At 35.7% G+C, this 13,352-nt stretch overlaps 1 protein-coding gene across 8 annotated transcripts in view; it reads right to left on the bottom strand.

The window, feature by feature from the left end:
- Positions 1–13,352, bottom strand: part of ZNF654 (zinc finger protein 654) — an 84,433-nt gene that overhangs the window by 20,845 nt on the left and 50,236 nt on the right. For 4 of the 8 annotated variants that reach the window (XM_070597357.1, XM_070597362.1, XM_070597358.1 and 1 more), the window contains 2 exons: positions 3,227–3,362; positions 341–543 (listed from right to left, as the gene is read on the bottom strand). In XM_070597357.1, coding sequence (XP_070453458.1) covers positions 341–543; positions 3,227–3,362 — 339 coding nt within the window. Of the gene's footprint in view, positions 1–340; positions 544–2,244; positions 3,363–13,352 lie in introns of all 8 variants that reach the window. The other 4 variants (XM_008534924.2, XM_008534918.2, XM_070597363.1 and 1 more) reach the window with 2 other exon arrangements.

Consider the following 13,352-nt stretch of genomic DNA (forward strand, 5'->3'; position numbering starts at 1 on the left):
TTTATCTTAAAAAAGCAAAATAACAAACATGAGCATTTAATTTCTTAATATTTTATTTAAAAGGCAAAATCATAATGCTCCTCAGTTTATGTGACCTCTGTCTCACAAGAAGCTCAACATGAATAATGCTTATTAATGAATGTTTTGTTAATTTCATCATTTGTTAATATCAGATTCTGTCTAATTCAGTGAGCTTAAAGAATGGCCAAAGAGAACACATCTAGATAACATAATTTTAAAACCTTTGGTATTACTCTAAAAGGAATTTAACACAAGAATGGGCTACATTTCTTTTTTTATTGTAAGGTTAGAATAGGCAAATATAAATCTCAAACAATACCTCCCGGAATAGCTGATCTTCTACAGGTGACATAAACAGACATGTGAAGAGTGCTTGATGGAAGTACAAGTCTTTACTGATTTCTGGATGGTTTATGCAAGATTTAATAAGAGCCATTGCTTCAGGTATGCGTTCACAAGCAATTAGGTATCTGGCACGTAGTTCAAAGAACAGTGGATTTTCAGAACTTAAATATTTGTTCACTATATTAAAAAGAAAACAGATTCTTATTACTCTTAAGAAAAGATTCTCTCAAGTTTTGATTTGTTGTTTGAAACATCACCACTAACGTGGTATCTAATTTGGTTAACTATTTATTTAATTAAATAGCACTTTCTGCAGTAGGGGTTTATTTGTGAAAAGAATATTCACAGTTATATGATTGGAAAAATGGAAATGAGTGACACCAAAACAGGGCTCAAGAAATATCTGCTGATTTCTTCTCAGTCTAAAAATTAAAAAAGAAAATTTAAAATAGAAAAAATATGAAATATTCTTTTTTCAGTTCATTAATATGTTAAAATGTTTCAAATAACATGGGGTCTGGAATTTCTTTCTAGTCTAAAATTATGTACTTTATCTTCTTACTGCTCAATATTTTCATTACTGTAAGATTAAAAGGCTGAATCCTAATATGTCATTAAAACTACATTAATTCAGATTAATTATGGAGAAATGTAATCTGAATTAATGAAAAACTTAAATCATAAAAGAAATATATTTTATTACTTTTCAACAAAAAATTAAGTCAAAAGTAGTGCCAAAAAGGACTGCTTATTAACATATGCTTATGTATCACTAAGGATAATTACTAATACTTGCATTTACACAATTTAAAAATATATAAACACCTTTATCTACATAAGTTTATTTAGACCTAACAATAACCTTATGACAGGTGTCATAATACTTGTTTTACAGATCACAAAAGTGAGTCTCAGAGAGGTCAAATGACTTGCCCAAGGACAAAGAATCAGTAAGAGGCAGAGCACGAACTGGAACCCCTATTTCATGATTTCAAATCAAAAAGTGTTTTAATTACTTATATATGTTTAATCAGTAGCCTCTAAAATGCCTGTGGGTAATGTTTTATTTGGGCTTCAACATTTGCCTTGCATTTCTGTTTACGATATACGGTAAGCAGACACTGTGCACAGTTGATACAAAGACAAACTTCAGACTGGTCTTTACCCTACTAGAGGACTAGGAGGGTCAACTAGAGGAGAGTCATCCACATTAACGAGGCTCTAGAGCAGCTTTTCCCAAAATGAGGTATGCTAATCTAAGTATGAAGGGGTGTGTACATAGAGAGAGGCCATCAGCACTCATCGGCCAACAACGGGTTTGTTCTAGCTCCTAGTCAGAGAAGCTAAAACCTCCCCTTAAAAGCCTAAACTTTCTTCTCCCCTGTTCTCACTCCTTCTGAAGCTCTATTTTTGTCTAGTTCCTGTCCCCTCTGGCCAGAGTCCCCAGTCTCCTCAATTTGCTTCAGTCTGTCACCTTGCCTTCCCTATATTTTACTCTTCATACTTTTCTTCAGTAATCCAATTCTTCCTCCTCAGTTTCCACTGCCTTCCTCTTTAGTCTTTTCATTTCCTTCCGAGACCATCATATCAAGTGCCAGTCTTCCTTGCATCCTTTCACTATATACCACTGTGCCACTTCACATATACCTTAGCCCTTTCCTCCTAGTCGTGTCTTACCTCCCATCTCTTCCCATTGCTTTGCACTACTTCTCCTGGGCTTACCTCCTTCATCTTCTCTCACATCTCTGCTGTAGTCCTCCACGCTTGTATCTGGGGTTGGCTTGCTCTGAAGCCTGAGAATCATAGCCCATTCTCTACTCAACTCTACTCCCAACCCACCCCCACCCCTTAACCTGGGACAAGTGGAAAGATCCTAACCTGCTCAGCACAATCTGTGGTGTGCAGCCTCTTTTTCACCAGACCAAGGTCTGAACAGTTCCAGAGCTGAGAGGTCTTTTCTTTTCCCTTTGGCCATCTTATAATTGCACTCCATTGGCTCTGTCCATGCTTTCAACTGTTTTCCACACTTTTGTGCTTATTCACTACTGCTGAGCTTACATTCTAAGTTTTGGTGATCCAAAATGTTCTGGGGCTCAGGAATAATTATGTCAAATATTTTCTAAAAGAATTAACTAGAAGTAGTAGACCGAGCTTCCTGCCTCAAAAGGAAATTGTAGCCGACAGGAACCAGTGTGGATCTAGGTTTGAGAGGAGGTGATGTCAAAGAAGTATGCAGGTGGTAAGGGGATGAGACAAAACGTAACTTCTATTAATGGATGAAGTTTGGGAAATACTGCTCTAGAGTATCTGGAATTGAAATTTCCTTATTCATTCAATTAGTCACTCATTCATTTAATCAACAAATACTTAAATTGAGCACCTACTCTGTGCCATGCACTGGGCTAGGTGTAGGATATGCAGCAGTCGTGACAAAAACTGAAAGAGTCCCAGCCCTCAGAGAGTTTCCTATATAAGGGAGATTCCATGTGCTTAAGCAGGGGGTTTGTTGTTTTTTTTAAAGGGTGATCCTACTTAAATAAGATTTTAAAAATATGACTGAAGTGATAAAAACAAATAAACTCTCTGTAAATAAGTAACAACTGGATAGTAAATGTGTTAACACTCTGAATTCTCATTAGAATAAATGGGAAATTACTAGAAATAAATGTATTTAGTCTAGTATTAAAAATCACTCGGGCTGGGTTAGTATATAACAAATTAAACATACTTTATGTGAAAAGACATCACTCTTATTCAGTATTACAAAATAAAGAAGTATCGCTATTACTAATCTAGTTAGGAAACGAAGCTGAGTCTGCTTCCCACGAATGCTGGTTTGACTTTGAGTCTCCTGAAGTACCTATCTCCTGAGAGGCTGGCTGGGCTTTAAGAACAGCTTGCAACACTGGATCTTCCCATGGGCCACCATCTCTAATGATTCGAGTCACCAGTTCCAGATTCACATTTCCATATCTGCGGAGGTGATTCTGGCATTCCTAGGAGAGAAAAATCATTTTGGCTTTGTGAATTTAAAGGGGTTAAAAACTAAACTTGATCATCATTGTCAATAAAATGACTGATGGTCAATGAGGCAGCTATTAAATTATGAAAGAGACAGAACTGTATAGTAACCTAAGTAGGGTGTCAAAACCCCATTAGTATACAAACAGGCTTTAATGCCAAAGGTTACATGGTTTGTACATAATTTGACTTAGAAAATCCCATTATAATAGGGATGAAGTGTAACCTAAGGGGAAAATTTAAGGGATGCATCATTTCTAGGAAAGAACCAGGTTGCAAAAACCTAAGGGAAAAACTTACAGGATGCATCACTTCTAGGAAAAGAACCAGGTTGCAAAAATCTAAAACTTACATGTTCAGTTAAATTTATGTGAAGGCTCATAAAGTTTCTGTTAACAGTAGTAGGCAAGAGGCTGACAGTAAGAAGTGGATAGGGGCAAGGGTCCCTTCCAATGCAGACTCTGGTTGGCAGGTAGACACAGGTCCCCTGCCCTGATCCCAAATGTGTAATTTTAGTCGTGGTAGGCGGCTAGAAGATGGGAACTCTATTCCACTTTATTGTGTAAGTAGATCTGTAGTCTTAGGATGAAGAAATGATAGGTTGAAGAAATGAAGACTTTCAATTAGGTTTAAGATAAAGATGTATTGATAAGACGGCCATTAACTGATAATTCATGCATTTTGTGGGATTTTTTAATAGATATTTGAAATGTTTTTAGAGAATCTAGTATCTTAGACTTGTGATTATAATATGAATTATGTAACAAAAGTTTGTAAACACTGTAATATTTAGGAGAACTTGGTTTAGTGAATTTATAAATTTGAATTATTAGATTTAGATTTGAAAGATTTAATTGTCTGATTATGCTTTTTTATTTGTTATATGCTTTGTTAGGTGGTGTTTTTAAAAATATTTCTGGGGAATTTAATTTGATAATTTAAAAAGTTTACCTGAAGGTCTAGTCAAGGTATGAATAGATTTATTTTTTAAAAGCATAAATGGAGCTTAAAGCCTTAAGAAAAAACTAGATATTGAAATTGGCAATATTAAAAATCTGAATAAATTGCACATCAATCAAAATACAGTTGCCAGAATTTCCTTCTGTGTTCAAAAAAATCCCTCAGACATAAAAATCTTAATAACAGTTATAAAGCAAACTTTAGGATAAAATAATATATATTCACAAACTTTTACTTATCAGATGATTCATCAGGCTACATACTCAAAGTGGCAGTGTTTAATTGTCAACATTTGAACGTTCCAAAGTGATATCTATATGCCACTTTTCATTCCTTGTTAAAATACACAAAAGAGGTTTTATTTGTTTTATAAGAAAACAAGACAATAGAAGAAATCAAGTTTCAAGACAAAGATTCATTCAGTCAAAGCAGTCAAAATATGAAAATAAGTATCTTCTAAAAGTTATTTAGGGCATTCCCAAATTAAAAGAAGCAAACAAACAAAACCGCTATAAACAAAGGGCAAGTTATTTAACCTCTCTGTGCTCTTTTAGTTAACTCCTCTGAAAAATGGATACCAAAAACACCTACTTCATAGGATTATTGTGAGGATTAAATAATAGAGTGTCTTGAAAAGTGCTTGGGACAGTGCCTGGCATATAGTAGGCACTTAATAATGTTAGCTATTATTTCTTCTAGTATTTTTTAACACTTTGAATAAATATTTTAGGACGACCAATTGCCTTAGCATAAAATTAATTTCTGTATTTCCATGTATCAACATGTTATAGCATTCATAAAAATAACATATAAAGTTATTCATCAGCCATGATTTTTTTAACACATGGAACATAGTAACAATATGTGGCAACAGCTTCATGGTTAAAAACAATCATCAATTTCAAACCTCAAGGTAAACAAACTATTTAATTACTCTAGACACACATATTTCTGCCCCTAAATTTCCACAACTATAAGCTGGCTTTTGGTCCAAGCAAAGCACAAGAAATAAGATGAGCTGGATGCTAGCCCCTGCATCACTGATGAGCTTTAGCCCTTGGACAAGCCTGCTTTCTAGCTGTCTTAGGGTAGGTGAGGCCCCACCATACAGCCACTGGCACTGTGGGATCTGGAACTGGGCTCAGGCCTAAATCAAGATTTCGTGAAACAGTCTACTGCTAATTTCCTAAACTTGGCTGAAAACAAAAAACACTTGGAGGTCTTGTTAAAAACAGATTCCTAGGCCCCAATTCAAACCTACTGAATCAAAACTTCTAGGGGAAAGCCCTGATAATCCATATATTTAACAAGCCCCACCCCACGGTCAACTTCAGCATACTTTTTGACTGTACCTCCTACATTTAGAGTGCACTTTCATAAATGTTTATACTGTAAATTATATACATGGACTATTATCAATCCTTCTATTAAAAATTAGTAAATTAGCTTAAGTTCTTTTTTCTAAGATAAAAATTATAAATGAGAGTTTTGTTTTTTGTATGCGTGCACTTCTGGAGTTAAATACACCGTATTTTGGAGACCACTTCTATGGGAAATAGCTCTGGATAGGAAAGAGAGAAGGAGTATTTCATTTTGGTCCATTTAAAAAGACACAGGATGAAAGAGAATAAGTTTGTAAGTATCTTTTGGTTCCTCCTTCCTTACATAGCAGGGTGGCTTTTTCGGATGATATTCAATTTAAAAGCCTCCGAAGTGAAAAAGGAGGTACTTAAATCACTGTAAAATTTACAACTTATCTTTTCTAGAATATATACATATTGTATTTTTTTAAGAATGTTTACTTAATTAAAAATTTGGACCTGTATATTAACCTAATCCTTTATTTAAGTCATTTGTCTACTGACACCCACAGCACTGAGCTAAATATAATTCCCTCAGAGACTTCCATTCAACTTGTGTCTTTGACAAAGGTAGAGAGAAAACACCACTCCTTCCCTCACTCTTCTTTCAGAATCCATTGTGTCCTGGGCTTCATGTCTTGCTACAGAAGATTCTTCCTCTCTGACTCACTGCCACTTTAGAGTTGGCTACTACAGCACATATGTGAAGGGGCAGTTCAGTGTTCCAACCTGATCTCAACCCTTCGGCTGCTTATCACAGGATGAGAGTCTTAACAACTCCAACTTCCTATTTAAGGACCTCTACACCTAAGGACCTATGCATTCACCTGTTGCACTTCATGAATCCCTTTCTTCAGCCTGGTCACTTCCATCTCCCAAATTCTTCTTGTACTTTCTTGCCTATGCCTTTTCTCATATTATTGTCTTTCTCCTACAACTTCCTGTAAACCTATCTAAACCTTCCCAAAAAACGATCTGAATCCTTTCCTATCAATCTTCCCACAGTCCCACTTTTCCTTGAGAAGCCTCCACTAGCTACCTCAATCCATAATAAACTTAATTCCTTCTCCTGCAGTATTGAAAATCTGTACCAGTCCATTCTCTGGTACTTATCATATAAGAGTAGGGTCTTGCATTATGAAGTGCTGACATCTTACTTCCTCGGTAGTTAAAAGTTTCTTCAAACAGGTACACTTTTCCTTTCAGGAAAGGAAAGGTGTATCAGAAGACATATTCTCAATAATAAATAACTTCTTTTTTTTAGGAAGATTGGCCCTCGGGGCCGGCCCCGTGGCCGAGTGGTTAAGTTTGCACACTCCGCTTCGGCAGCCCAGGGTTTTGCTGGTTCGGATCCTGGGTGCGGACATGGCACCACTCATCAGGCCATGTTGAGGCAGCATCCCCCATCCCACAACTAGAAGGACCCACAACTAAAAGTATACATCTATCTACTGGGGGGAATTTGGGGAGAAAAAGCAAACAAAAAAAAAAGAGATTGGCAAGTTGTTAGCTCAGGTGCCAATCTTTAAAAAAAAAAAGAAAAAACATAAGATTGGCCCTGAGCTAAGATCCGCTGCCAATCCTCCTCTTTTTGCTGAGGAAGATTGGTCCTGAGCTAAGTTCTGTGCCCATCTTCCTCTATATTTTATATGTGAGATGCCTGCCACAGCATGGCTTGATGAACAGTACTAGGTCTGTGCCCGGGATCCAAACCGGTGAACCCCAGGCCACAGAAGCAGAGTGCTTAACCACTTAACCACTGCGCCACTGGACCAGCCCCAATAATAAATAACTTTTTAAATCAAAATAGAGTTTTACGGAAATCTGTGTAAGTAGAAGTACTATGCAATATCTGTCTTTTTTTTAATGAAATGTAGATTCCAGAGTAAAATTACAGAATACCACATGTCAAATTCATCCATAAGCAAGCTATTTCAGCAAATCAAAGCAAAAATATAAAAGGTCTTCAATGTGGTCAATTTTATAAAAACAAAGTCTGTTTTCTATGGCTGAGTAAAAGGGGACAGGGGAGGGTGAAAGGGATAAAGGGGCACATGTATGGTGACAGATGGCAACTAGACTTTTAGTGGTGAACACGATGCAGTGCATACAGAAGCTGAAATATGATGACATAACACCTGAAATTTATAAAATGTTGTAAACCAATGCAACCTCAATAAAAAAATAAATACAAGAAAAAATACAAAGCCTTGAAAATATAGTAAAATCTTTACAATATGTTGAAATGAGATGATGAAATGAGAATGACCATATCTTTTATTATTATACTTTCTTTTGTTATCTTATGGCAAAGCACTTCAAAAAGTTGTAAAGTGTAAAGAAGTTATGCAGTTTTCTTTTACAAAAAGATAATTATCACAAATCTGATGTTCTTTTCTGTGATAAGTTCCTAAGGAGTATTTACCTGAAGTTTTTGAAAAAATTAACATTCTGAGTTTGCCTACATAAAGAGGACAGTATAACAATGAAAATGTTACTGCTTTTCAATAAAGTCCTTATGTAGAAAATCAATTAAAATGAATGTTTGGAAGTGTTAGCATCCTTACATGATTGTTGTGCCAAAAATCAATACATCACCTAGAATGCTTGTATCTATGCCATTAAAAAACTAAACTAGAATTTTCTGTTGAAAAATCTTTCAACTGGAGCATTTGAATAAGTTTTCAATTCATTTGTTAAAAATGGTTAGTATTCAAGAAAGCAGTGATTGATTTCTGGAACAACTGAAATTCAGTAGTCAAATTTCAAAAAGAATCTTTGTAAATTTGGTGGAAGACATTTAAAACTGGACATCATAATTTAGAAAATAAAATTTTTCCATTTGGATCTACTAAAGGTATCTTTTTCATCTATGACAGCTATTACAACCAAGTATCAAAGTAAATTAAAATCCACCTTCGAATTATTATATGACCGAGTGTTAAAAATTTTCAAAAATAAAGCACATTCAATCACTGGTGTCATTAAAGTTTTTACACTGTTAAAACATTATTTTACTTTTATCTTTTTTAAGTGTATTTTTGTTTCATAATGTATACAGTACTAGTACATGTACATAAATAACAAATATACCTACATTGGGGATAAGGGCTCAAACTTTTTTTTAAAAAGCTGGATGGGTATGATATCAGAGGTCGGGAGACTGCTGGTTTAGGGTATTATTGGTTTTTACATTTGTGTTTGGAATCAAATAGAAAACTCGCCTTCCTCTGCTGATCCTAATGTCATGTCCTGATGTGCCTCTTCCCTGCGTTTCTACAGCCCACACTTTAGTCTTCATCTGCTATCACTCAGATAACCACACTAAAGGTTCTTCTCCCTTTCTCTCTCCAGCAAGGCAGTCTTTAGAAGGTTTCAAAATGCCAGACCACGAAGCATTTAAGACAGTCGTATAAATAAAGCATCTCTTTGACACATCCGTTAATTGCAAACACATGATGCATATAATAGATTAGGGAATGCTGAAAAGAACGCTGGCTTGAGAGTAAGACTCAGGCCCTTGTTCTACTTCTCTAAATCTCAGCTCCATGGGAGCATAATTTTCTGATCTGTAAAATAAGGGATTATCAGATTAAGCAATTTCTAAGGTGACTCCCAGTCTCAAAATTATAAAAATACATGAATACCTATAAATTATACTTTTGATTTTTAAAAATAACTAGAATCACACACTTAGTGAACTATTTAAGATACCCCTTCTTGAGACCTTTGAAAAAAATGAGTATTTAACTATAAATAATTGTTCCTTGTTTAATAAACACAATTACATTTTTATACTTTTAAAAAATTTTATGTAATAAATGTATGTTACTTAAATTTGCAGAGTTTTATCTGAAGGGGAAGCCAATCACAAAAACAGTAAAATCATCAACTGAGAGCAAAATCAAATTCCAAAATTAACTGGTGGTTGCCATGCTAATGAAAGCACAACCCTACCATTAACATTTTTAAATAAGTAATGAAATAATATGGCCTACAGAGAAGTGCTGTTGTTACAGTTCTCACCTGTAAGACAGATCCTGAAGCAGAATGAACGTGGATGCAAGACTTATTTGATTCCCATGCAAAGAAATAAATATGAAATCTGATTCAGCAGAACAAGCACTGGAGTCAGTCAAGAGAACAGGTCACAGTACTGGCTATGCTACCAAGTGGGCAAGTCACTTAATCTTCAGTAAATACTGTTGAATGGATGAATCAATGAATCTCTTTAGTCATCATTTATTAAAAAATTAGATTAGACTTTATGTCCTCTTACAGTTCTTTACAGCTAAATTTTCTATGATCTAATACTTTAGGAAAATACAAACTTCAAGCACTAATATGCTGATAATTCTAGTTATTATGTATTAGGACACTCTACAGAATCAGTTTTCAGTGAACAATGAACGCCTCAATGATCCTGATGTGCTTTCAGAAATGGTTTCAAAGTGTTAATCCTACCACTGATTTTGAAGGCACTTACATGCCTGCTCCTAACAACCTAAGACTGCATGATGCTCAGAATATAAGATCTTTCTTTATGGTTGGATACTATGGCGGGAATAACTATCAATGCACAATGTTTAGTACCCTCTTTTGAGATGACTGGCGTTCCATGTGGCAGGGTACACTGACCTTTCCTGACACAGGCCGCTTACTGACGCTGACAGCCCTAGCTTTTAGAGGCTTGCTCTTGGTCCCTTGAGTTTAACTGTCTCAAGTTTACTATTACATATTTTATGCTTGAAATAACTCTAGCTCTTATATCAATTCAAAGTGATCACAGAACTTCAACAGCTGAACTGAAGTAAGCCTTCTCTAATTAATTATTTTAAAAAATACACAGAGAAACTGAAAATATTTCTGAGGTGGTGATATACAAGAATTACTAATCAGGAGCAACAATTTCAAAAAGTTAAATGCCAGTGGAAAAATATGAAAGCTTTACCCATTTCAACACAAGATTTATCTAAGGAATACAATCTTTACCAAATGATTTCAGAATCTGAAACTTTCATTTTAACATCAATCCTTTTCACTCCCAGTGCTAAATATGTGGCACACTTGTCAAGTATGTTTCTCTCATAGACAGTGAAATCTTTTCCTATAGACTTTTCTCACAATGAAGCATACTTCAGTTTCTTTTTTCCTACACATTGTCAAAGTAAAAGCCACAGTAAATATTTGTTGGTTTCATCCCATGAATACATTTATTGACTTCTCCCCCATCTCACTGTATATAGAGGTAACCAACAGACCATGAGGTAAACAGTTTCAGACAAGATGCCTCATTGTTTCTTATCTTCTAGAGTTAAGCAAGGGAGATACATCTCTAAAAGGGAATTTTCTTTTCGGTTTTTTTAGTGAGGAAGAGTGGCCCTGAGCTAACAGCTGTTGCCAATCTTCCTCTATTTGCATGTGGGATGCCACCACAGCATGGCTTGATGAGCAGTGTGTAGACCCATGCCTGGGATCTGAATCTGCGAACCTCAGGCAGCTGAAGTGGAACATGCAAACTTAACCACTACACCACCAGGCCAACCTAAAAGGGATTTTTTTAAAAGAAAGAAATGGCCAGACATCATATAGAAATCTCTGTGGACTTATCTATCCTTCACTTATATTGGCAAACATATCAGTACTGTGAGACTAAGACTACTAAGAGTTGGAAACACAAGGATGAAAGTCAGTCTTTGCCCATCAGATCTAACAGCATAGTTGGAGAGACTATGCAACTACAGACAGAACACAGATGGATTAGTGCTTTGGTAACAGTGGAAAAACTAGGGGGGGAAATCATATGTAGTCAAAATGTAGTTGAACAGAGACAGAAGAGAACTCCTATTAGAGCAGAAAATATGGGGACACAATTTTGAAACTGCTCCTCACAAAATGTCTTGCTATTAAGCGCATATGGTTGTATGCTTTAAAAGCCTTTTAACTAGCCCTGTAAAGGTGGTTTTGAATACCATAATTAGGACTTTGGCAAATTAAGTCCTTGGGCAACTTATTCCAAGTAGTCTAGGGAGACCTGGTCCAAGATTTGAGAAAGTTTTACTGGAAAGTGAATAGCTCTGAACTTCTTCATATTAGATAAAAATAAAACCTAGGGGGCGTGCTCATTTATGATGATGATGAATATATACAGTAACTGCTTAGGGGAGATGAACACTTGCCCCTGTGTGCATAACCATCTATTTAACTCCTTTCTTGTAGCCAGTTCTTTTACTTTTGATGACTTTTTGCTCTTCTCTTACAATGCTATATAGCACTGAGAGAGCTCTGGGCCGCCTCCTGTTTCTGAAGTTATGTTCCCTACTTCATCCCACCTCCTTCCCCCACTCACCCAAAGAAGGACAAGCAGATTAAAAAATAGGGTGGAATCCTAGGAAAGATAGCTTAACTAAGGCCTACTTCTAGTCTGAACAGAAAAGATCTTTGTGACTTATACACTGACCCCAGGGACCTTTCTCTGAGGTCAGGGCAGGCTCATTAAAACATACACAGAGCTCTGCAGTGGGCTTTTAAGGCATTGGCATTTTGCTGACTACCCCAGGATCTTTTTTTTTCCCTAAATTAAAAGTATATATATAACACCTATTTTTCTCTTGAGTTATAAAAGGAATACATGTTCTTGGTTTAAAGAAAAACAAACTGGGAAGATACAAATGTAGACCCATGAATCTAACCATTGTTGGGCATTAGTACTTGGATGTTCCAAAGATATTTAAAACTCCGTGTCTAGAATGGAACCTTTCTTCTTTCTATATCTGCTCTTCCTGCTATAATCACTGCCCACTTGGTGAATAGCACTAGTCTGTGTGGTTACTTCGGCTCAGAGGCCCAAGAATGTACTTGATTCTTCCCTGTTGTCCTTACCCCTACCCAATCAATACCACGATCTGAGAATTTTAGTTCCTGATTATTATGTGCGTGCTTTTACTTACAACTTGTATTTTCTTTTTACAGAATCATTTCTGACATTAACAGAATTTTCATAATAGCCATATTAACAATATTCTAATTTTTACTTGTTTCCTCAGGTCTGTCTTATTTCTTTTATTCTGTAACAACTCTATTTGTAAATTCTTTGTTTTGATCATTTCTAAATCAGCTGGCATACTACTTTTATTTGTTTTCCTGATAAAAAGACATGTAGTTTGTTTGTTTTCCAAGTATTGGGACTATTTATCTCTGTTGTCTTCTCTCATAAGCTATAGGGCTTGGCAGCTGTATTATTAAATATTTTTCCCTTGAAAAACTCTAGACTTTATTCATTCTGACATTTGTTACGATGGAGAAGTTTGTTGCTGGCCTGATTTTATTTTTTCCTTCGTGGGAATCCTGTTTATTCTACACGAGCCCTGCATTTGTAGGAACTTTCCTTTATCCTGAAAATTGAAGGCTATAACAAGATATGACTGTATGTTACTATGAATTGAAAATTAAGGTTTAGAGATTTTTTCCTTCACTGACTATTTTTTCCTGGAGCTAATCTGCTGTTGATTGCCTTCACTACACTTTTAATTTAGCAGTTTCAGCTCCATACAATATTTCACCTCCATACCTTCTTTGGGGTTGTCCCTTCTTTACAATTTCACTTCCAGTTTCATGGAAGACTGCCTGAATTCAACCACAGCA

This window comes from Equus przewalskii, chromosome 27 (assembly GCF_037783145.1).
Source record: "Equus przewalskii isolate Varuska chromosome 27, EquPr2, whole genome shotgun sequence".
In the NCBI taxonomy this organism is placed as follows: Eukaryota; Metazoa; Chordata; class Mammalia; order Perissodactyla; family Equidae; genus Equus; species Equus przewalskii.